The sequence below is a fragment of the Apodemus sylvaticus genome, chromosome 21, assembly GCF_947179515.1.
Source record: "Apodemus sylvaticus chromosome 21, mApoSyl1.1, whole genome shotgun sequence".
NCBI classification, from domain to species: Eukaryota; Metazoa; Chordata; class Mammalia; order Rodentia; family Muridae; genus Apodemus; species Apodemus sylvaticus.
The window spans coordinates 50,974,648-51,000,810 of NC_067492.1; the positions used below are offsets into that span (position 1 = coordinate 50,974,648).

General features: G+C 39.6%; 1 protein-coding gene and 1 pseudogene across 3 annotated transcripts in view; one reads left to right on the plus strand and one right to left on the minus strand.

Annotated features, from left to right (window-relative positions):
- Positions 1–412: 412 nt before the first annotated feature.
- Positions 413–26,163, minus strand: part of Anapc10 (anaphase promoting complex subunit 10) — a 52,643-nt gene continuing 26,892 nt past the window's right edge. For 2 of the 3 annotated variants that reach the window (XM_052166903.1, XM_052166904.1), the window contains exon 5: positions 413–3,397. In XM_052166903.1, the coding sequence (XP_052022863.1) occupies positions 3,167–3,397 (231 nt within the window). In that variant the 3' untranslated portion in view covers positions 413–3,166. The remainder of the gene's footprint in view (positions 3,398–26,163) is intronic. The other variant, XM_052166905.1, reaches the window with a different exon arrangement.
- Positions 8,168–8,457, plus strand: LOC127671852 (60S ribosomal protein L37-like; annotated as a pseudogene).

Genomic DNA, 26,163 nt, shown 5'->3' on the forward strand with positions numbered 1-26,163 from the left:
ATGGTACTAAAATTTTGTTTTGAGATTTGTAGATTACAGAACATACAGCCTTGTTGAGTCTCATTGTCAGACATGCTGAACTGACCTGCTTGAACTCCTGATGCCTTGGATTTTCAGCCCGATCCAGTCAGAACACAGACATCAGAGACTAATACAATCGTTGGTATGGACTTAAGGCCAACCTACTCTCCCATTTCCCCTCCCCTCCCCGCTTCATAAATATCTCAACGCCCATATTCAGCTTGAAGAAGTTATAGTCATCGTCCCAGTTTCCTGGGGCGGGGTGTGGTTATTCTAAGGTTGCCTTTCTAGGAAATTTAGAAATGGTCATAATTGGAAGAGGGAGGAAATACTAGAATTGATTGTATAATCATAATCTCATTTGGTAAAAATCTTTACAATTGTTACTAAGTTGTAGTCATAATTCTTTATTTTGGTACAGAATTGATTTTGATACAGAATCAAGGTTTCATTGGCATACATTTCTTTTATTGATACAGAATTTCATAAGTACAAGGCTTGGCCCCAGTCCTTCTATAAATGCTGTTGTAAACTCATCTGAGATGTTTAAGCCTGTGAGTTAAGAGCCAAATAGCAAATTCATGGCATTGAGTTTATTGTTGGGGTGTTTTCGGATATTTTAATTAGAAATAGCTGAGGGTAATTAACAGACAACAGTCCAGATTACTTTACATAGATAGCTGGTTTTCAAAAACATCAGAAATGCACAGAATGTGACATTTAATGTTATTTATTCACTTGTTGTTGAGACAAATCTGCTCCTAACAGCTTCCCATTAGTGAATTCAAAGCAACAGAGCATCTCTACCTCCAGGTGAAGTGATACATTGTGGCTAGGTGGCCACTGAGCAGAAATTTCTCCTGTAGACCTGCACTGTTCTTGAAAGGACACAATTTACAGATTAGGACAGCTTAGTTTTGCTGAGACAGAATAGGCTAGTCCTTAATAATTCCCATTTTTCAAAGGTCTGTCATGATCCTGGGCCAGAAGGCTGAAGACTGATGCTCCAAATTCCTGACTTACTGGGGCTGTATGGGTAAGTAGCTGTCTCAACAACTTGTCTCAGTTCTGGAAGCTGTGTTAGCTTCCTATATCTTCAGATAATGTTGGTCATTCTCAGATTTCTGACAGGGTTGAAAGACTACTTATAGTCTCATAGCCAACCTAGGTTATTTAACATTGAGAGAACAGATTTGAGAGGATGGCTGTCAGATGGCATACTTTCTAAAGCCAGGACATAAATCAGGTGTAGAATCATAAGTCTTTTAATTTAAGACTCATGACAATGTTCTATTTTATTGACAAAGATGGACTGTGTCTATCTTGTATTTTATAAATTATAAAATGGTAGTAGTTGTGCTCAATTTACATTTGAGAGAAAAGTTTTTGTATTAGAACTGAAAGGGTAGTGTTGTGGATGGCCCTGGTGATACCTGTATTAATTCTGCTTATGATGTTAATTACACATTCCCAGGAGTGGCTGTCTAGAACTAGGAGTCACATAGTCAGGTGACTTCTTGTGAACCGTCCCCTAATGAAAATAGGGACCAATCATTGGACAAGTAGGCAGGACTTCTGGGTTGGCTCGCTGGAGAGAGGAAGGAGAGAGGGGCTTATTGGACGGGGATAAATAAGATGTAGCTACTAGTGTCTCCCGGCTTATATGGTGAAATCTGTCAGGATTCACCACAGAAGGATTTAGATTTAAAATGGCTTACAAGCTTAGGATTCTGCTGGGCAGTGGTGGCCCACACCTTTAATCCCAGCACAGAGGCAGAGGCAGGCAGATTTCTGAGTTCAAGGCCAGCCGGGTTTAGAGTGAGTTTCAGGACAGCCAGGGCTACACTGAGAAACCCTGTCTCGGGAACACCTTCCCCCACACCCCCAAAAAAGATTAGGATTCCCCAGAGATTGAGTTACCATTGTTTCTGGGAGGTGGGGGTGAGGGTGGCATTTAATTTCTTCTTAAAAATGTAATCAATGTGTAACTTTATTTTTTCACACCTTTTTTTTAAATGAGGATTCTTAAACACTTTAACCTTCTTCCTAGCCTTCCATCCAGAAGCAGTGGAACGGACAGGCTACAGGAAAGTGGACCTGCTGAAGATATGGTTCTTTGGAGCAACTCCCATCTGCATTGTCAGGAAATCAGCTGTTCAGTTCACAGGAGTCAGCAGCAGCTGCCTGACAGTCAGGATAGCAAACACAAATCAGTAGCGGTGGCACTACCTAGCAGAGACAGCCAGGCCTCAGCCCTGGCATTAGTCAGCAGGAGGGATCACGGCCAACAGGAACAGCAGGAAAAGTTCTCAGCTGTGCCTGTCAAGCGTTGCACAGCTAGCTCTCCAAGCAAGCCCTGCTCAGCCTCCATCACTGTTTTATACCTATCTCATACTTATATCTCTCCTAACATCACGTGTCCTCCACCGCTCACTGCCTCAGCACATACTTGCTCGCTCAGCACGTTGAGTCGTCTCCACTGGCAGGTCTCTGCCAATCAGCCCAGTCCACAGAAGCATCAAGAAGCCGTAGCACACCACCAGAAGTATTTTGGTGTTGGAGTCCCAACAAATGCAGTTCAACTGTGTAAGGTAGACCAATACATACATGTTGTCAGCGAAGAAGAATCCTTCATCAGAGTCCTTTCACATGCTTGCTTTAGCAGAACATGCCTGTGTCTGTTTCAGCCAAATGTTCTTTCACCGGTGTCTGTTTCAGGAAAACATGTCTGTCCCAGGAAAACACCATCCAACACAACTAATTTTCCAAAGATCTTTAAGTTTCCACTTCATCAATACTATTGAAAATTACATATACATTAGAAAAAGTTTTGCCCCCAATATCCAACAACGTTATATGAAATAACCACCATGCTGGTAAAAAAATATTATGTACATTTTGAATTTTTCAGTTTAACTTGTTTTCTTTTAATATAAAGAAAAATGTGAAGATTGACTTCAAATTCATTTTTAGCAACATAAAATATATGAGCTTTATTATATAAAAAACAGATCTAAAAGTTATTTATCTAAATTATTTCTAAATGTATGTAAAATTGTAAACACACTTTTTCATCAATGATACTTGATATACTATGCAATGATAGGATAAAACAAATGTCTGTTCACTTCTGTCCATTTTAAAGTCACCGTATTGAACGATACATCATGAAATCAATGGTTGTGCATCTAGGGAACTTCCCAATGGAGCTCTCTTCCACTGGTGTGTATATTTTAATTTGCCTCATGTGGGTATCTCTTCCATTCTGATGATTGGCTAGAACAGCAATCTGTATCATGAATGTGCGAGTTGGCTTCTTATGATTGTCAGTTAAAGGAACGTGAATCCAACCACTTGGTTCCACCAGTTCAAGTTGCTGCCAAGAAAAAAAAATTCAATTATGTTTTCATTCTATGAATAAGTTTATAATGAATGAATTCTAAAATTATACTTGAAATTCTTCTCACTGAGATGATAACAATACCATCACCTTATTTGGCCTACTAACCCCTGGTTCATTAAACATATGACCCTTTACGTGACCCTGAGCATACAGATAAAACAGATAAAGCATTTAAAAACCGATCATAAAACTGATTTTAACATAATTCTTTGGTATACATATAATTTTATAATTTATTAAAGATGGAATTATTTGAGAATAGTTTGTAGAACATTGTCAATATTTTTTAGTTGATTAATATTTTGATTTTATAGTCATGAAACTTTCACTTTGCATAAATACATGGTACAAAATGATAAAAGTATACTTAGACCATTTTAGAAATTGCTGGAGATTCTATTATAATATTGAACCAAGAGTCACTGAAATTTAAGCCATTGTCCCCATTGTTTGATTTGTTGTCCTATCTTTAGTCTGTCCCAAATAAAACTTTTTTTTTCTTTTTTTTTTATTCGATATAATTTATTTACATTTCAAATGATTTCCCCTTTTCTAGCCCCCCCACTCCCCGAAAGTCCCGCAAACCCCCTTCTCTTCCCCTGTCCTCCCACCCACCCCTTCCCACTTCCCCGTTCTGGTTTTGCTGAATACTGTTTCACTGAGTCTTTCCAGAACCAGGGGCCACTCCTCCTTTCTTCTTGTATCTCATTTGATGTGTGGATTATGTTTTGGGTATTCCAGTTTTCTAGGTTAATATCCACTTATTAGTGAGTGCATACCATGGTTCACCTTTTGAGTCTGGGTTACCTCACTTAGTATGATATTCTCTAGCTCCATCCATTTGCCTAAAAATTTCATGAATTCATTGTTTCTAATGGCTGAATAGTACTCCATTGTGTAGATATACCACATTTTTTGCATCCACTCTTCTGTTGAGGGATACCTGGGTTCTTTCCAGCATCTGGCAATTACAAATAGGGCTGCTATGAACATAGTAGAACATGTATCCTTATTACATGGTGGGGAGTCTTCTGGGTATATGCCCAGGAGTGGTATAGCAGGATCTTCTGGAAGTAAGGTGTCCAGTTTTCGGAGGAACCGCCAGACTGATTTCCAGAGTGGTTGTACCAATTTGCAACCCCACCAGCAGTGGAGGAGTGTTCCTCTTTCTCCACACCCTCTCCAACACCTGCTGTCTCCTGAATTTTTAATCTTAGCCATTCTGACTGGTGTAAGATGAAATCTCAGGGTTGTTTTGATTTGCATTTCCCTAATGACTAATGAAGTTGAGCATTTTTTAAGATGCTTCTCCGCCATCCGAAGTTCTTCAGGTGAGAATTCTTTGTTTAACTCTGTACCCCATTTTTTAATAGGGTTGTTTGGTTTTCTGGAGTCTAACTTCTTGAGTTCTTTATATATATTGGATATTAGCCCTCTATCTGATGTAGGATTGGTGAAGATCTTTTCCCAGTGTGTTGGTTGCCGATTTGTCCTCTTGATGGTGTCCTTTGCCTTACAGAAACTTTGTAATTTTATGAGGTCCCATTTGTCAATTCTTGCTCTTAGAGCATACGCTATTGGTGTTCTGTTCAGAAACTTTCTCCCTGTACCGATGTCCTCAAGGGTCTTCCCCAGTTTCTTTTCTATTAGCTTCAGAGTGTCTGGCTTTATGTGGAGGTCCTTGATCCATTTGGATTTGAGCTTAGTACAAGGAGACAAGGATGGATCAATTCGCATTCTTCTGCGTGCTGCCCTCCAGTTGAACCAGCACCATTTGTTGAAAAGGCTATCTTTTTTCCATTGGATGTTTTCAGCCTCTTTGTCGAGGATCAAGTGGCCATAGGTGTGTGGGTTCATTTCTGGATCTTCAATCCTGTTCCATTGATCCTCCTGCCTGTCACTGTACCAATACCATGCAGTTTTTAACACTATTGCTCTGTAGTATTGCTTGAGGTCAGGGATACTGATTCCCCCCCGATTTTCTTTTGTTGCTGAGAATAGTTTTAGCTATCCTGGGTTTTTTTGTTGTTCCAGATGAATTTGATAATTGCTCTTTCTAACTCTGTGAAGAATTGAGTTGGGCACTCCTGGGCATATACCCAGAGGATTCCCCACCATGTAATAAGGATACATGCTCTACTATGTTCATAGCAGCCCTATTTATAATTGCCAGATGCTGGAAAGAACCCAGGTATCCCTCAACAGAAGAGTGGATGCAAAAAATGTGGTATATCTACACAATGGAGTGCTATTCAGCCATTAGAAACAATGAATTCATGAAATTCTTAGGCAAATGGATGGAGCTAGAGAACATCATACTAAGTGAGGTAACCCAGACTCAAAAGGTGAATCATGGTATGCACTCACTAATAAGTGGATATTAACCTAGAAAACTGGAATATCCAAAACATAATCCACACATCAAATGAGATACAAGAAGAAAGGAGGAGTGGCCCCTGGTTCTGGAAAGACTCAGTGAAGCAGTATTCGACATAACCAGAATGGGGAAGTGGGAAGGGGTGGGTGGGAGGACAGGGGAAGAGAAGGGAGCTTACGGGACTTTCGGGGAGTGGGGGGCTAGAAAAGGGGAAATCATTTGAAATGTAAATAAATTATATCGAATAAAAAAAATTAAAAAAAAGAAAAGGGGAAATCATTTGAAATGTAAATAAATTATATCGAATAAAAAAAATAACCATAAAGAAAAAAAAAAAAAAGAAGCATTCACTATACATCATTGAAAAATGGGTCAAGGTTGGTGCTAAAAAGATGGTTCAGTGGCTGACAGCACTAGCTACTCTTCCAGGGGATTGGGGTTCAATTCCCAGCATCTACATGGAGACTCACAAATATCTGTAACTCCAATTCTTGGGAATCTTCTTGCCTATATAAGCACTACAAGCAAGTGGTGCACAGGCATAGACATAGGCAAAACCCCTATACACTTAAATAAAATAAAATTAAAAATTAAACTTTAAAACATGTCGAGAGCTTCAGACACCTTTTGTAAATTACTTTTATGTTTGTATAATAAAAATGATTCCAGGGACTTTTCATCTGTCACACAGAACCTTTGTCCCCAAAAAGTAATTTTCCTTTTAGGGTTATTAGGTAGCAACTACCAGGATGTTGGTTTAATGCATCTTCAGAAACCTAGTTCTAAGGTCAATGTAACTATGCTCATTACAGACACCTTCCAATGCCCAGGCCCCGTGCTGTAAATACTAAGCTTCACATTATTATTGAATCTACACCCTTCTGTAAATCTCTTTTTGTCACTAGAAAACATTAAATATGCAAATAAATAAAATGCTCAAAGTGCCTCTACTCTCCTACTGTGCAATCAGTGTGCTACAGTATAACACAAGGATCCTGTCTACTTGAAAATCCATTCATCCGGTCAACAACTAGTAAGCCTACTATACAGCAGGATGTGGAACAATTTGAAAATGTATTAAGAAAAAGCAATCACTGAGTTACTGTGCTCTGTGGTCTTTATGCTCAGGAACTACATCTAACTACTAGTCTTTATACAAACAGCACTGACTATGATCTGCAAGGACTTTGGGAAAAAGAGTTCAGCATTGTCCTTTCCTCTTGCTCTCACATTCAACCGAAACAACAACTGAGCCATTGGGGAAAACAGAAATCCATAAAAGCAGGGGACAAACAAGTCAATACAAATGAGAGTTCAGTCAGACAATAATTTCCAGTTCAGTTCCATGCATTCTGCTCACCGCACAACATGTAGAGAGAGATGGGGTTGAACAAAGAGGCAAGAGGGCTACAGACCAACAGGAAGCAGGTAACTGAACTTCAGTATTTCTGAAACTGGAACTGAGGACAGTTCTGAAGGAATGAATACCAAGTTGGCATAAAAATAAGCCAACAAGGAAACAGTAAAAGTGGCCAGAAGTCTACATGAGAAATAGTGTCCTAGATTCTCCCCTGCTTCTTGTTGACCAAGTTCCTTTCCTACTGTTACAGAGGGGTAAGTAAGGCATTTCTATGTGGACAACCTGGACAAGGTAGACTTTTAGAGTTAGCAAACAGGAAAAGACAGCAGCATGGTATCACCCGACAGTCAGTCCTCAGCTCCTTCAGTCTTGCCCAGCTACACTAATACTGACTTCTAGATAGAGCACGCTGTATCTTCCTACAGATCCTTCCACCTAGCCTGTCAGGAACCCAGGTCAGATAAAGATTCATTTGTGGGAAAAATGGGAAATTCATAAGGAAAGACCTACAAATAATATCAGGTTAATATCCTTAATTAAGATACTTATTGAGTGACTTATCATTTTATGCTGGGCACTATTCTAATTGGTTGAACTATATTTATTAAAAAGTAAAAAACAACTGCAAGCAGTAAGTATTCTAGTGGAAGAAGATAAAACAACCCAAATATATAATTTTCCAAGTATATCAATGATAAAAAGTAGTATGGGAGAAAGAGAAAACAGAAAGGCAGGGCAGAGGCTCGGAGAGGCACACAGATGTGGTTTTAAGTAAGGCGAGCATTCTATATCTCAGAAAGGGAACATGAGCAAAGGCTTGGAGGGCCTGTAGATACTGAGCAATAACTTTTACCATAAGCACAAATTACCAAACTGAACTCTTTGACTATGATAAAATAGTCAGGGATCTCCCAGCATGTGAACAAATAAACAAAACGGAAAATGAAAAAAGAGAACAAGTAAAGCAAAAAGAGAATTCGCACTCTTTGGCCGCCATAGAAGCTAGATGACGAAAGGAGTGTCATCCTGTGGAAAGCATCACAATATGCTTTGCTGTGCTGCCGCTGTGGCTCCAAGGCCTAGCCCCTTCAGAAGCCAGCCTGCAGCAAATGTGGCTGCCCTGCCAAATGCAGGACTAATTACAGCTGGAGTGCCAAGACGAAGAGATGAAACACTACCGGGACTGGTTGGATGAGGCACCTAAAGATTGTCTATCGCAGACTCACACATGGATTCCAAGAAGGAACAACACCTAAACCCAAGAGAGCAGCTGTTGCAGCATCCAGTTCATCTTGAGGATTTCATAAAATGAGAATTCTTTAAAAAAAAAAGAAAAAAAAAGAATTCCCATGAGAGACACTGAAGGGAATGCAATAAATTTCTCCAGTAATACAACATATCCATGAAACAAGAACAGACTGCTATTCTCTTAAATCAAAGAACAGAAAGGGACCTTAGAAACTGAAAAACACACACACAAACTAAAAGTTATTTAAGAAAGAAGTTCAATTAATCGCTTGGAAAGCAAAAGGAAATAAGAAGACGGGAATCAATGCAGAAAGCATCACAGTTAAACACGTCAGCCCGATTCCGAGAGAGAACAGAGAATGAGACCGGAAACTACCAAAGCACATGAGCCTGCCACAGGCCTGCAGGACAGATGTCCCCAGGCTGACTGGGCTCCAACACGATGACAAGCCAGAACTCCATGAGAGCCCAAAGCATCAGGGGTTAAGAAACTATAAAAGCTTGTAGAGAGAAAATAGGAAACACACAAACTATCAGAAATCAAAATGGCATATTTCTCAGCATTTACATTGAAAACTATGAGGTGATAGAGAATGTGTTTAAAATAATGAGGGGAAATCACTTCCAAACTAGAATTCCATACCCAGCCAAGTCATCCCTCAAGGGTGAGATTAAAATAAAGTTTTCAGTCATGCGAGGTTTCAATAATTTACCTCCCATGTGGAGGATGGATTCCGCCCGAAAGGGAGGCAAGACAAGAAAGACGAGGACCTGGGGTCCAGAAAAGAAGATCTGCAAAAAGAAGAGGTAACAAAAATTCCTCAGATAACATTGGAAGCAAAATAGGTAAGACAGCCAGGCACATCTGCAAAGCTGACACAGAACCTGGATTTAAAGTCAAGAAAAGTAAAAGGAAAAGGGTCAGTGAGAGAAAATGAGGCAGGAGCCTAGGGAACGCAGAAAGGCCTGCCAGAGGCTGGTGCTGGTCTGACCCAGGGGAGAGCAGGCTGCCAGGCTGTCTGAATGCGTAGTAGGTTACAGTGCAATTATAGTTGAATTGGGCAGGGGACAAGCCTCCCTTAGTACCCCTGTATGCTCAGTCTTTGCCTAGGAGCCAAATATGAGAGGTATACCCTCAGAAGAAACATGGTAATCGATTCTAGACAGCAGTGCTGGGTCTATCGATCATCAGACACAGGTCAGCTCTGGGGTCAGATCTGAGAGAAGCATTCTCACAGTCACCTGTAATGAGTTAATGTAGGGCAAGCCACAGTTCATTTTCAGGATTTCCTTCTCCACAGTTTTTGCAGTAAGTGGTACACAAGAGACATTTTCAAGGGGAAAGGAGGGAATAAGCCAGGCTCAATGGTCCATGCCCACGTTCCCATCTACTAAGCAAGCTGGGTGTGATGACTACTAGACAGGTTTAGGAGATCTAGACCAGTCAGGGCTGCAATGAGGACTTCATTTCATACAAGCAAGAAGACAAGTAACTGTAGCAAGTGGCCAGGAGTAGTGGGACATGCTGAGACCCCTGTGGCTTGATCCAAGCACCTCCAATGGGGGAAAGAGGGGAGTAGAAGTGGGATGCTGTCACTTTTTGATACTCAAGTCCAGTGGGTATGTCAGGAGATCTGCACACCATCTGACCGTCTGGTTCACCTGGGCAGTGCCCCAGCCTGCAGTCAATCACCTTTTTCCTGCAGCTTCAAGTCCTAGACCAGGGGTGTGGCTGAATTCATAACATCTGAGAGGAAGGCTATCGGCTGTTTCTGCAGGACACACCATCATAAGGTGGCTAAGAGAGCTGGCGGAGTCTGGGTCACTTCCGGAAAGTTTAGCTCATGTTCCTAGATTGCAGACTCCTTGCTCTCTAGTGCCCTAAGCAATTGTCACGTTTAAACCTCTGCCATGTGTACTTCCATGGTATCTTTTGAATACAACCACCTTAGAGGGAACCATCTCCTATGTGAGTGGAGCACAAAACCCCTGTGATAAATCCCTCCTTACATATCCCTTGTACAGACACACTGAAACAGCAGCTGAGCTGATGGTTCAGGAGGGGATGAACACAGGAAAAAGACAGGGAATTAAGATGCTAAGCATGGCTATTTCGAGGGATACTTTATAGAGTTGTCTGAGAAGCTACAGATATATTCACAAGAAACATTTTGAAAATTAGGGCAGGAAAAGGAGACTGCTATTAATTTCAAGGAAAACAAGAAAATGGAAATTTAAGCATTGAACATATATAATACATGTGTCCACAATAATAAAATGCTCATGACTTCAGTATCTATCACAAAAAACTACAGCAGGAAAATGAAGAGATCTATATGAGAGAAAAAGTCGCACTGCAGAGCTGAATTCTGATGAGGATTATTGATGTGATATTACAATATAAACACACACTATGGAAATGTGGACATCTGAAAGGGGCTGAGGAGAAAGACAACGGGAGTGACTCAGAGATGAGTAAGAGAGACATCCAGCAAACAAGGCTGACCACATTAGAGTTTTCTCCATTTATGATTTTCTACTTGGGGGGTACTTACTCTACCAGGCATTCCTTTAAAATGTATATGGCCTGACAGTTCAACCTTGCAGTGACTCCATAAGGTACAGAGCTTAATGAATTTACTTTATTTAAGTATATGGGCATTTTATCTGCTTGGATGTTGTGTACCACATGCATGCCAGGTATCCACAAAAGGCAGAAGAGGGTGTTGGATCTCCTGCAACTGGAGTTACAGATAGTTGTGAACTGTGATATAGGTGCTGGGCATTGAATTTGGGTCCTCTGAAGAGCAGCCAGTGTTCTTAATTGCTGAGCCATCTTACACATTTTAACCTTCACTTTATATGCAAAAGGTCCATGGCATCAAGATTCTAGCTTTCCAGTGTTAAGGTAAACAGGAATTCAACCCCAGCAGAGGATGCCAAGCCAGGTCTCTTGGATCCTTATCAAGTCAAAGAATTACATTTATATGCAACAATTATATGTTGCTAAAATACTTTTAGTTTCATGAATTTATATGATAAATTCATAGCTTATGATAGGATGCTTTTTTTTAATTAAAAAGAAAATTTTTCTATACAATATTCTGATAATGATTTCTCTTCCCTCAACACCTCCTAGATCCTTCATCTCTCCAAATCCATGTCCTTTCTGGCTCTTCCCTCATTAAAAACAGGCATCTAAAGCAAAACAGACAAACCAGAATAAAACAAAAAAACAGAAAAAAGAGCCAAAGAAAAGGCACAATAAACACATATATAGAGACACACAAATTCACATACAAAAAAGTCTCATAAAAACATAAAATCAGAAACTATTATATGCAAAAGACTTTTAAGATTACAAAAACAGAAAAGAAAAAGTGAAAAGAACCCAGACAAAACATTATGAGAAGAAAAAAACCCATATGATCATTTCATTAGATGCTGAAAAAGCATTTGACAAAATTCAGCATCCTTTCATGCTAAAAATCTTGGAAAGGACAGGAATTCAAGGCCCATATCCAAACACAGTAAAAGGAATATACAGCAAACCAGTAGCCAACATCAAACTAAATAAAGAGAAACTTGAAGCAATCCCACTAAAATCAGAAACTAGACAAGGCTGCCCCCTCTCTCCATATCTTTTCAATATAGTTCTTGAAGTCCTAGCTAGAGCAATTAGATAACATAATGAGGTCAAAGGGATACAAATTGGAAAGGAAGAAGTCAAACTATCACTATTTGCAGATATGATAGTATACTTAAGTGACCCAAAAAAACTCGACTAGAGAACTCCTACAGCTGATAAACAACTTCAGCCAAGTGGCTGGCTACAAAATCAACTCAAGCAAATCAGTAGCCTTTATATACTCAACGGATAAGCAGACTGAGAAAGAAATTAGGGAAATGACACCCTTCACGATAGCCACAAACAGCATAAAGTATCTTGGGGTGACTCTAACCAAACAAGTGAAAGACCTATATGACAAGAACTTCAGATCTCTGAAGAAGGAAATTGAAGATCTCAGAAAATGGAAAAATCTTCCATGCTCATGGATTGGCAGGATTAATATAGTTAAAATGACCATCCTGCCAAAGGCAATCTACAGATTCAATGCAATCCTCATCAAAATCCCAACCCAGTTCTTCATAGAGCTAGAAAGAGCAATGTTCAAATTCATCTGGAATAACAAAAAACCCAGGATAGCTAAAACTATTCTCAACAGTAAAAGAACTTCAGGGGGATTCAGTATCCCAGACCTCAAACTTTACTACAGAGCAATAGTGATAAAAACTGCATGGTATTGGTACGATGTCAGGCAAGCAGATCAATGGAATAGGATTGAAGACCCAGAAATGAACCAACACACCTATGGTCACTTGATCTTCGACAAAGGAGCATCCAGTGGAAAAAAGATAGCCTTTTCATCAAATGGTGCTGGTTCAATTGGAGGTCAACATGCAGAAGAATGCAAATTGATTCATTCTTATGTCCTTGTACTAAACTCAACTCCAAGTGGATCAAAGACCTCCACATAAAACCTGACACACTGAAACTAATAGAAAAGAAACTGGGGAAGGCGCTTGAGGACATGGGCACAGGGGAAAAGTTCCTCAACAGAACACCAATAGCTTATGCTCTAAAATCAAGAAGTGACAAATGGGATCTCATAAAATCAAAGTTTCTGTAAGGCAAAGGACATTGATAAAAGGACAAAATGGCAACCAACAGATTGGGAAAGGATCCAACCCTAAATCTGACAGAGGTCTAATATCCAATATATGCAAAGAACTCAAGAAGTTAGACCTCAGAAACCAAATAAACCCTATTAAAAAGTGGGGTATAGAGCTAAACAAAGAATTTTCACATGAAGAACTTCGGATGGCTGAGAAGCACCTTAAGAAATGTTCAACATCATTAATCATTAGGGAAATGCAAATCAAAACAACCCTGATATTTCACCTCACACCAGTCAGAATGGCTAAGGTTAAAAACTCAAGAGACCACATGTGTTGGCAAGGATGTGGAGAAAGAGGAACAGTCTTTCACTGCTGGTGTGATTGCAAGATGGTACAACCACTTTGGAAATCAGTCTGGCGGTTCCTCAGAATACTGGACATGACACTTCCGGAGGACCCTGCTATACCACTCCTGGGCATATACCCAGAGGATTCCCCAGCATGCAGTAAGGACACATGCTCCACTATGTTTATAGCAGCCCTATTTATAATAGCCAGAAGCTGGAAAGAACCCAGATGTCCCTCAATGGAGGAATGGATACAGAAAATGTGGTATATTTACACAATGTAATACTACTCAGCAATTAAGAACAATGAATTCATGAAATTCTTAGGCAAATGCTTGGGACTGGAAAATATCATCCTAAGTGAGGTAACCCAATCACAAAAGAATACACATGGGATGAAATCACTGATAAGTGGATATTAATTACCCCAGAAGCTCTGAATTCTCAAGACACAGTTAGCTTATCAAATGATACCCAAGAAGAGGGAAAGAGAGGGCCCTGGTTCTGAAAAGTGTTGATCCAGCACTGTAGGGGAGTACCAGGACAGGGAAATGGGAGGGGGGGTGATTGGGAAGTGGCAGAGGGAAGAGGGCTTATGAGACCAATGGGGAGAGGGGAACCAGGAAAGGGGAACACATTAGGAATGTAAACAAAGAATATAGAAAATAAATAAATAAAAACAATCACTTATACAAAAGGACACTGTCAAAAGGACAAAAAGTCAACCAACAGATTGGGAAAGGATCTTCACCAAACCTAAATCTGACAGAGGGCTAATATCTAATATATACAAAGAACTCAAGAAGGTAGAACCCAGAGAACCAAATAACCCCATTAAAAAAGTGGGGTACCGAGCTAAACAAAGAATTTTCACATGAAGAACTTCGGAGGGCTGAGAAGCACCTTAAGAAATGTTCAACATCATTAATCATTAGGGAAATGCAAATCAAAACAACCGTGTGGCTAAGGTCAAAATCTCAGGAGACAGAAGGTGCTGGTGAGGATATGGAGAAAGAGGAACACTCCTCCACTGCTGGTGGGATTGTAAGATGGTGCAATCACTTTGGAAATCAGTCTGGAGGTTCCTCAGAAAACTGGGCATGGCACTTCTGGAGGACCCTGCTATACCACTCCTGAGCATATACCCAGAGGATTCCCCAGCATGTAATAAGGATACATGCTCCACTAGCATGTTCATAGCAGCCCTATTTGTAGCAGCCAGAAGCTGGAAAGAACCCAGGTGTCCCTCAATGGAGGAATGGATAAAAAAAATGTGGTATATTTACACAATGGAGCCATTAGAAACTAATTCAACCATTAGAAACAATGAATTCATGAAATTCGTAGACAAATGGATGGAGCTGGAGAACATCATACTAAGTGAGGTAACCCAGTCTCAAAAGATCAATCATGGTATGCATTCACTGATAAATGGATATTAACCTAGAAACTTAGAATACCAAGAAATAATCCACATATTAAATGATGTCCAAAAAGAACAGAGGAGTGGCCCCTGGTTCTGGAAAGACTCAATGCAACAGTATAAGGGAATACCAGAACAGGGAAGTGGGAAGGAGTAGATGGAGGAACAGGGGGAACGAAGAGGGCTTATGGGGCTTGCGGGGAGTGGGGACCCAGAAAAGGGGAAATCATTTGAAATGTAAATAAAGAATACACCGAATAAAAAAAAAACATTATGAGACAAAACAAAGAACTCCAAAAATACCATTGAATTCATTTTGCGTTGGCCCATCTACTACTGGGCATAGAGCTTTGTTCTTAAGTGTGGTTTGTATATCCAGTAAGATACCACTATAGAAAACTAATTTTTCTTTTGCAAGTAATTGTCAATTGGAGGTAGCTTCTGGGTATCTTTTTTTTTCCTGGGGCGGGAGGGGCGGGCAGGAGGTGGGGCGTGTGTCCATTTCCACTTTCAACACTGGGACCCTATCTGGCTTAGACCAGTGAAGGTCCTGTGCACGCTGCCACAGTCTGAGTTCCCACGTGTGTCCATTTGCTGTAGCTAGAAAGCCTTGGTTCCTTGGTGCCTTTCATCCCCACTGCTTCTTAGAATCTTTCTGGTTCCACTTTAGCAGAGTTCCCTGAGCCACAAGGGAAGGGATTTAATGCAGACATCCTATACAGAACTGAGTGTTTCAAGGGCGCTCACTCTCTGCACACTGTCCAGTTGTCGTCTCTGTATTTGTTCCATCTACTGTAGGAGGAAGCATCCCTGGTGGTAGCTGGAACATCTAATCCCCAGGCTGGTGTCCACATGATGCTTTTAAAGCCTTTCAGAGCTGTCAGTATGTCACACACTTGATTCAGGCATCTTACTATATACCTCTGACTTACAGCTGAAAATTTTGTAGTTCAAATCAGTTGCACTATTAGTTTCAAGGTCATCTAAGTGGTAAAGGCTAGAAGCCAGAATTTATTTATTTACATGCTTATTTGCGCTCTCTCTCTCTCTCTCTCTCTGTGTGTGTGTGTGTGTGTGTGTGTGTGTGTGGTATGCATGTGTGTGAATATGTACAAAAGTGGATGCCAGAGACAAGATGGACAGATATCAGGTGTCTTCCAGACACAGACATCAGGTGTCTCCCTCCATTGCCCTCAACATATTCTTTTTAAGTTATTTTTGTATGTGTGAATGAGTGTTTTGCCTTTATGTATGTATACTACATGGGTGCCTGGTGCCCAAAGATGCCCAAAGAGAGCACTCACTGAGCTCCCTGGAATTGGAGTTGCAAATGGTTGTAAGCCACCACATGTGTACAGAGACTGAAACCAGATCCTCTGTAAGAACTGCAGGTAGTAACACCCTACCTTATTTCTGAGACAGTCTCTTACTGTGAACATAATGCCAACCAAGCTAGAGCATTAGCTGGCCAGTGAGCACTCCTCCCTGCCACTCAGCATCAAGGTTTCAGAAATACCCAGCTTTTCCAGGATGATGGGGATCTAAACTTAAGTCGTCATGCTTTTGAGACAGGCAGTTTATCCCCTCTAAGCAACCTCCCTGTCCAAGAAGTCAAAATTTGAAAGGACTTTTACCTCCAAACTTTTGAACATCACAAATAAAAAAGACATTCAACCACTTCTTTCCGAGATAAGAATAAGACAACACATTCAGCAGATGAATAAAAATGAATTCAAAAAGCCATAATCTGGGGCTGGAGAGCTGGCTCAGTGGATAAGAGAACTCACTGTTCTTCGAGAGGCTGTGAGCTCAATTCTCAGCACTTACATGGTAGCTCACATTCATCTGTAAAAGAATCTGATTTCCCCTTCTGTGTGCACGGAAACAGAGCAATTCTACACATCAAATAAATAAATAAATAAATAAATAAATAAATAAATAAATAAATAAATAAATAAATCTTAAACAAAAAATTTAAAGCACCGATAATCCTATCCAGGCTGTGAAAAAAGGCTGTGAAAAAGTGTCCTTCACAGAAGGAGACTGGGGGAAGAAGGTAACTCACAAGTCCCACAAGGTGCAGTTTCTCTCTGTGCATAGAGATAGGTCAGAGCAATGAGAATGAATTGTACAGTTCTAGGTATCTGAATGTAAACATCTCTGAGTAGCCTCAGTGACAACCAAAGTAGCCCATTCCCCTCCCTGCCAACACAATCTTCTTATAACATTTCTGATTTCAATTGGCCCTATGATTTATATAAGCAATGTGGGGCTTTTTGTTTTGGTTTGGTTTGTTTTGGTTTGTTTTTGGTTTTTCAAGACAGGGTTTCTCTGTGTAGCTCCGGCTCTCCTGGGACTCACTCTGCAGACCAGGCTAGGATTAAAGGCGTGAGCCACCATTGCCCGGCCAGCAATGTCTTTTTTATAAAAATATCAAAGCATAAAACATCCAACCTACAGCATATTTTCAAGTGTTGCACCATATTTAGGTTATCTGGTTAAGAATAAAGTGACAGTATACAAAGTAAGTTTACTGACATGAGACACAACAAACGTTGCTTTATATTCATTTTAAAATCACTGGACTAAGTCTACTACCTACAGTTTAGATATCATTTGACTTCATCTGGTTGTGAACTGCCATCATTTTGAGAAAAATGTTAACTTGTCTCCTAAAACTGCAACCACTACCAGCTAATACTGAAAAGGCAGGGGCATTTCTGTTCTATTCACAAGGACCAACAAACAGCCCAGTGGGGAATGGCAGAGCGCCAGGTTGCCCTGGGGGCAATTAGGCTTCATGGCAAAATTCAGACCCCTGAGGCCCTTAGAAAACTAACCTAGTTTGGTAAAAGTCACCCCAAGGTACTTTATACCGTTGGTGGCTATTGTGAAGGGAGTCATTTCCCTAATTTCTTTCTCAGCCTGCTTATCCTTTGAGTATAGGAAGGCTACTGATTTGCTTGACTTGATTTTATAACCTGCCATTTTGGTGAAGTTGTTTATCAGCTGTAAGAGTTCTCTAGTGGGTGATTTAGGAAGACTATCATATCATCTGCAAATAATGATAGTTTGACTTCTTCCTTTCCAATTTGTATCCCTTTGACCTCCTTATGTTGTCTAATTGTCCGAGCTAGTACCTCAAGTACAATATTGAAAAGATAAGGAGAAAGGGGGCAGCCCTGTCTAGTCCCTGATTTTAGTGAGATTGCTTCAAGTTTCTCTCCATTTAGTTTGATGTTGGCTACCGGTTTGCTGTATATTGCTTTTACTATGTTTAGGTATGGGCCTTGAATTCCTGTTCTTTCTAAGACTTTAAGCATGAAAGGATGCTGAATTTTGTCAAATGCTTTTTCAGCATCCAATGAAATAACCATGTGGTTTTTTTCTTTGAGTTTGTTTATGTAGTGGATTGCATTGATGGATTTCCATATATTGAACCAACCCTGCATCCCTGGGATAAAGCCTACTTGATCATGGTGGATGATCATTTTGATGTGTTCTTGGATTCGGTTAGCAAGAATTTTATTGAGTATTTTTGCATCGATGTTCATAAGGGTCTGAAGTTCTCTTTCTTTGTTGGATCTTTGTGTGGTTTTGGTATCAGCGTAATTGTGGCTTCATAGAAGGAATTGGGTAGTGTTCCTTCTGTTTCTATTTTGTGGAATAGTTTGAAGAGTATTGGTGTTAGGTCTTCTTTGAAGGTCTGATAGAATTCTGCACTGATACCATCTGGTCCTGTGCTTTTTTTGGTTGGAAGACTTTCTATGACTCCTTCTATTTCTTTAGGGGTTATGGGACTGTTTAGATGATCTATTTGGTCCTGATTTAATTTTGGTATTTGCTATCTGTCAAGGAAATTGTCTGTATGACAAGAACTTCAAGACTATGAAGAAGGAAATGGAAGAAGACCTCAAAAAATGGAAAAACCTCCCATGCTCATGGATCGGCAGGATTAATATAGTTAAAATGGCCATTTTGCCAAAAGCAATATACAGAGTCAATGCAATACCCATCAAAATCCCAACTCCATTCTTCACAGAGTTAGAAAGAGCAATCCTCAAATTCATCTGGAATAACAAAAAACCCAGGATAGCTAAAACTATTCTCAACAATAAAAGAAATCCTGGGAGTATTAGTATCCCTGACCTCAAGCAATACTACAGAGCAATAGTGTTAAAAACTGCATGGTATTGGTACAGTGACGGGCAGGCAGATCAATGGAACAGGACTGAAGATCCAGAAATGAACTCACACACCTATGGCCACTTGATCCTCGACAAAGGGGCTGAAAACATCCAATGGAAAAAAGATAGCCTTTTCAACAAATGGTTCTGGTTCAACTGGAGGTCAGCATGTAGAAGAATGGGAATTGATCCATCTTTGTCTCCTTGTACTAAGCTCAACTCCAAATGGATCAAGGACCTCTGCATAAAGCCAGACACTCTGAAGCTAATAGAAAAGAAACTGGGGAAGACCCTTGAGGACATCGGTACAGGGGGAAAGTTCCTGAACAGAACACCAATAGCTTATGCTCTAAGACCAAGAATTGACAAATGCGACCTCATAAAATTACAAAGTTTCTGTAAGGCAAAGGACACCATCAAAAGGGCAAATCAGCAACTAACAAATTGGGAAAAGATCTTCAACAACCCTACATCAGATAGAGGGCTAATATCCAATATATATAAAGAACTCAAGAAGTTAGACTCCAGAAAACCAAATAACCCTATTTAAAAATGGAGTACAGAGTTAAACAAAGAATTTTCACCCGAAGAACTTTGGATGGTGGAGAAGCATCTTAAAAAATGCTCAACTTCATTAGTCATTAGGGAAATGCAAATCAAAACAACCCTGAGATTTCACCTTACACCAGTCAGAATGGCTAACATTAAAAATTCAGGAGACAGCAGATGTTGGCGAGGATGTGGAGAAAGAGGAACACTCCTCCACTGCTGGTGGGGTTGCAAATTGGTACAACCACTCTGGAAATCAGTCTGGCAGTTTTTCTGAAAACTGGGCACCTCACTTCCAGAAGATCCTGCTATACCATTCCTGGGCATATACCCAGAAGATTCCCCAGCATGTCATAAGGATACATGTTCCACTATGTTCATAGCAGCCCTATTTATAATTGCCAGAAGCTGGAAAGAACCCAGGTATCCCTCAACAGAAGAGTGGATGCAAAAAATATGGTATATATACACAATGGAGTACTATTCGGCCATTAGAAACAATGAATTCATGAAATTCTTAGGCAAATGGATGGAGCTAGAGAACATCATACTAATGAGGTAACCCAGACTCAAAAGATGAATCATGGTATGCACTCACTAATAAGTGGATAGTAACCTAGAAAACTGGAATACCAAAAACATAATCCACACATCAAATGAGGTACAAGAAGAACGGAGGAGTGGCCCCTTGTTCTGGAAAGACTCAGTGAAGCAGTACAGGGCAAAACCAGAACAGGGAAGTGGGAAGGGTTGGGTGAGAAAACAGGGGGAGGGAAGGGGGCTGATGAGACTTTCGGGGAGTGGAGGTGTAGAAAAGGGGAAATCATTTGAAATGTAAATAAAAAGTATATCAAATAAAAGAAAGACTCTATCCCCTGGGGGAAAAAAAAAACGAAAGAAAGAAAACTAACCTAGTAAGGACGTGGTGCTTTTCTTTCTCCCCAGAAGCTTAGATGGCAATCTTTTCCATCCTCTGTACTGAGGGGAAAGATTATGACAACTAGTAAGTAATAAACTGAGTGTAACACATGGGAGACTAAAAAGCATCACCACCTACCAGATCTACTAACCAAAATTTAATAGCCTCTCCTTGAGATATAGTAATTTTGTTCTGGTAATCTGAATTAATAATTAAAATGTACACATAGCTCTCATGAAATGCAAAAGTACATTTTAATTGATCAAGAAACAAAGACAAGTGAGCCTAAAATAATCATTATAAAAAGAAAGTAAAGCCGGGCAGTGGTGGCGCACGCCTTTAATCCCAGCACTTAGGAGGCAGAGGGTGAATTTCTGAGTTCGAGGCCAGCCTGGTCTACAGAGAGAGTTCCAGAACAGCCAGGGCTACACAGAGAAACCCTGTCTCAAAAAACCAAAAAAAAAAAAAAAAAAAACCAAAAACAAACAAACAAACAAACAAAAAAAGAACGAAAGTGAAATGTTAACTCAGGTTTACTGGTTTATTAACTTCTACAGTGGAAAGTTTCTAAGAAAAAAAAAATGATACCCCTTATAGGCAACTACAACTCATACACTTCAAAACTGGATTCCCTATCACTTCACTCTGGTGAGAGTTCATTTCATTCCCTATCGCTCTGGGTCTGAGCGGAAGGTCTGACTGTCCATCGTGGGATTGCATCTGCCAAATCTGCTGTCTGAATGTGACACAACCCTAAGAAGGAAGTAACACAGGTATGGAAACAGATCAAGTGGATAAGCTGAAGGATGAAAATTACTCTGTGGGTCTATATGGGCAAATCAGATATACTGTATAACAGATATTTACATTACAATTCATAACCATAACAAAATTACAGTTATGAAGTAATAACAAAACAATTTTATGGTTGGGGGTCACCATAACACGAGAAAGTGCAATAAAGGGTCACAGAATTGTTTTAGAATCAGCTGAAATATTTCCAGGAAGTAAGCATATTTAAGACTCTGAATTTTAAACAAAATATGGGACACACTTATTATTAATTACTTATTAATATCATTAATATATATCTAGTCAAAAGAGATTTTACTTTATAATGGATAGATTTAAAGAGTGGGCATTAATACTGAATCACTTTTCTCCATGCATCTTCAACAAAAGCTCATCATATATATATATATATGTCTTATACTCTTTAATGTGTTGGTGCCAGTAATATAACATATATCTATGGCAACTTGTCCTATAAACAGAAGCACTTGAAAACTGAAAATACAAGGACCAGCAAGTGTTTTCACTACAACCAGAAACACTAAGTCTTTACTCCAGGAGGAATTTTCAGGGGGAAGAACACTGTTCACAGCAGACACTGATGCCTGCACAAGCGTCCTGCAGATGCCCCTGCTGGCAGCTCCCTGGTTTTGTTGGCTTATGCTGTAGAGGTACTGGCACAATGGAAGTTCAATACCATAAGTGCTTATTTCTCTTTGTATCTTTAACATAACAAGTAAAGACAAAAATTAAGCACAAAACTAACAATATAAAATGTTTTCATTCTTTCAAACGATGTAATTTATAACCATTACACAAACAGGGAAGAAGCACTGGGGGGAGGGTAAAGCAATGCTCCAAAGGTTCAGTTTACAAGGACCTCACACAAAGTTTTTTTTTTTCCTCTGCAACTCTTACTAGAAACAGTATTATTTGTTAAAAAGGCACTAGCTGCCAAGAGCTATCGTCCATCTAAAGCAAAACTCTTAAGATGGAAATAGAGTGCTAATACAAAAAAAGGGCAGGATTCCGTACACAAATTTCTGTAAATTCTATTAAAAAATAAGGTAATTTTTTTATTTTGATATATTCTTTTGCTTAAAGTGTATAATAATAGATAAAACACTAGACCGTCTACTACTGTATTAAAACAATCAAAAGTAATGAGATTTCCGACTTTTCTAATTAAACTTTTTCTGTGAGTTATTGGGAATTCAGCACCAGCCTTGGCTCACATGATGGAACAATGGGAAGTTTCCGACTGGTTGAACACTAACCCTGAGAGTGTGGAGAGCCAACTACAATACATTATCTGGTAGCATAACCTGCCACCCACGTTGCTGAGAGAACAGCTTTCAAACACATGCACTAAGCTGTAAAACCACAAACCCCTTTACTACACATTGTCTTTCTTACTCTAGGTGAAATATACCGTCAATTCTTTCCATGATAAATCTTTTTCTATCATTATTTTTGAATTCCACTTATGTGGGTTTTTTTTTTTTTTTGACAATGTAGAGGATTGTCTTATTTAAAGGAGAAAATACAATAGTTTTCATTCTCCCACAGTGTTACAAATAAAGACTGATACCAAGGGACATTTTCTCATATTATTTTAGGGACCCATATTATCTAAAATATGCTTCAAGATAAAACTCCATTTCTTTGTTTTCTTTCAAAAAAAAGAGCTCACTGCAATATTAACACCAGTAACTAACATGGACAAAAACATACAGAACACACACGCCTACACATACCATGCACACATGCACAGAGAGAGAGAAAGAGAGAGAGAGAGAAAAAATACACTATCTTTCAGAAATTCAAAGACAAGACTCCACTACTTTTTAGTGATTCAAGATAGTTGAAATAATTTTTTTAAAGTGCTTTCTGTAACATTTTTGACTGATTTCCCTCCCAAATGTACCTCATATCCTTTCTATTTCCTTTCCCCAACTCCTGCCCACCATGACCCTTGTCCATCGATAGCCTGCTGACTGAATTACAGCATTCCAGGAGTCATAGGATGGTAACATTTTTTTCTAGGGTTTTCATTTACCATGTTGTTGGTAAAGAGAATTTTATTTGTAGTATTTCTATTATAATGACAGGATCAACTAGTTATTTAAGTGGGCCCGTTCATAAAATGTGAGCCCAGAAACATAATAATACTAGCCATCCAAGGAGATTTTTATCTTAACAATCTATAGTTATTAATTTGTTCCAAGTTGACCATGTATTTATTATTTGATAGGAACTCCAGAAGAGACCTATGCATGAAATTTCCAAGGTTCTTATCAAGAGTTTTCCCTAGGGAAAACAGTATTGCTGCCTCTCCGGAACTTTATATGAAAACAAGTGTGTGCCAGACTTCAAAGAGTGACAAAACCTCTAACTTATCAGACATTTTTTTAAAGCACTTAAGAGCATATTTATTGTTTACTGTAGGACAGACAATATGAATAAGTACATCAAGTAAGACTACAAGTTTCACATAGCTAAAGTGGAAAAATTAAGACTTGAAACCAGTTCTGCCTAGTTTTCTCAAAGCATCATTGGGCCTAAACCATATAAGATCACCCTTTGTCATCCGCCACTGTCATGTACAAAGATCTAACACCATTCTAGAAGAAAATATGCTCAATTATTCATGAGAAACATGTTAAAGATGAATAACTAAGTAAGGATATTTTGATACCCAGATGGCTAAGTCAAGCTCTAATGTGTATTAACGGTAATAAGTATTAGCACATTTATACCCTTTCCTACTCAGGCATACCCATAGGCATGAAGGTCCATGCTTGCACCCACACACCTGCTCACATGGACACACAAACTATCACACATCAGTTTCTAAGGCAAAAAGTTCTATTTGTTACTCCAGACCACAAGAAAAGCTGTATTAATGCCTCTGATGACAAGGTGTCAATTTCTTTCCAAGAATGCTTTTTCAGCAGTCCTAACTGTTGTCTGGTTTTGCTTTATACTTTTTAGGCAATGTTAAAGGCATGCCCTGAACAGCTCTAACGGCTCTGCCAGCTCACCCATCTTCACAATGCTGAGCTCACTCTGTACAGAAGATGGCTTTGTACACTGGTTAGCAGGAAACTTTTAAAAAATTACATATGTGATTAAGATAGCACTTTTCTGAAACTCTCAGCTTAGTTATGTCTTAACAGTTAAGATGCAACTAAATAACCTCTTTTAAAAAAAACTGCACCAGGCAATGGTGGTGCACACGTTTAGGCCCAGCATTCAGGAAGCAGAGGCAGGAGGATTTCTGTGAATTCAAAGCCAGCCTGGTCTACAGAGGGAATTCCAGGACAGCCAGGGCTACGCAGAGAAACCCTGTGTAGAAAACAAAACAAAACAAAACAAAACAAAGCATCCATTCCATTTATATCCCTTTATTCTATTACTTATTGCCATACATTTTGGCTTACCAACTAAAAGTTCTTCTTTTACACATTCTTCAGCACATTCTTCAGATAAGGAAAAGTGTAAGCGCGCTCAGAAGTAAAGCCCAAAGTTGTCTATACTGAGTCAGCTCTATTTTTAAAATGACACTAATAAAAATAAAATTTCATAACACAAAACACCCAGAGATGCAAGTACAAAGCTCAAAGGCAAGAGTTTTCCTACCAGAGGAACATTCATGTTCTCTCATAAGGACTCAAGCCAGGCCCTATCAGATTTTGTGTTAATAACTTCATAAAATGAAAGGGATTGTCGCTAAACTGTTCTTTACACAGAGCAGTAATTCACCAACAGTGTGGTTTCAATGGATTAAATCTGTTACTAACAGGGCCTGCATTTGCATAAGAAACAGATGAGCAGTCGGGGTAAACACCAAAGTCCAAAGTGCTAAACGTTAAAAATTGTTAAACATCTACACTGCCACTTCGAGGCTGCCTGCAGTACCAGGAAACCAGCCAGCTACTTAGCTTCCACTTGACCAGGCCTTAACCCAGATAGGACATTTTTACTCAGCTCTGTGTAGCCTCCTTCAGCCAAGTGAGTGTAAGGCTAAGGGAAAAGCTGTAAGGCCGTCCATCCGTCTGTCCGTCCTCAGCATGACTGACCCCACGTCAGCAGTGGAGAGAACAGAAGCACAGCTGAGATGGAGTCTCCACTACTGCTCAGTTGATGGTGGATGTCTGTCTACACAGCATCATGCATCCAATCTTCATAGCTACTGAATTGAGTAGAAACTATGAATATCCATTTTCAAAGTAAATACTACAGGACTTTCGGGGAGTAGGGGGGCTAGGAAAGGGGAAATCATTTGAAATGTAAATAAAAATATATCGAATAAAAAAAATTTAAAAAAAAAAGAAAAAAAGAAAAGACAGAGATACCCTTGTACATTACAAATTAAAGAAGTGATAATACCAAGATTCCACTTCTGATCTGACAGGCTGCAAACCCTAAGCAGCACGTGGCAAAGACAATCTAGAAGCCTGTTCCTTTCTCGGCTTAGGTCTCTTCCTTCTGTCCTATTCTGAAAACAACACTTAAATCCCAGATTGCAGATTATGAAACAGACTGGATTTCCTCTCATAAGCCAAGGTTGAGAACTCGGAGTTCAGTGGCAAGCACACTGTGCCCCAGGGGAATGGCAATGGGTTTCAAAGGACCTCAGGTGAAATGGAGTTCAGTGAGTCATGGGAATTCCATGCTACTGAAAATATGGACTTCAGTTAACAGAAAACTCTCAAATATGAATTCCAAATTTGTCTTAAGCAATTTCCTCCCAATACAACTCTTAATGCAAAAGAGGTATTCTAAAGCCGGGAGCATGCCTCCAAGTCTCACAGACTGGCCTCAGAGAAACAATAAAATTGTTATTGTGCTGGT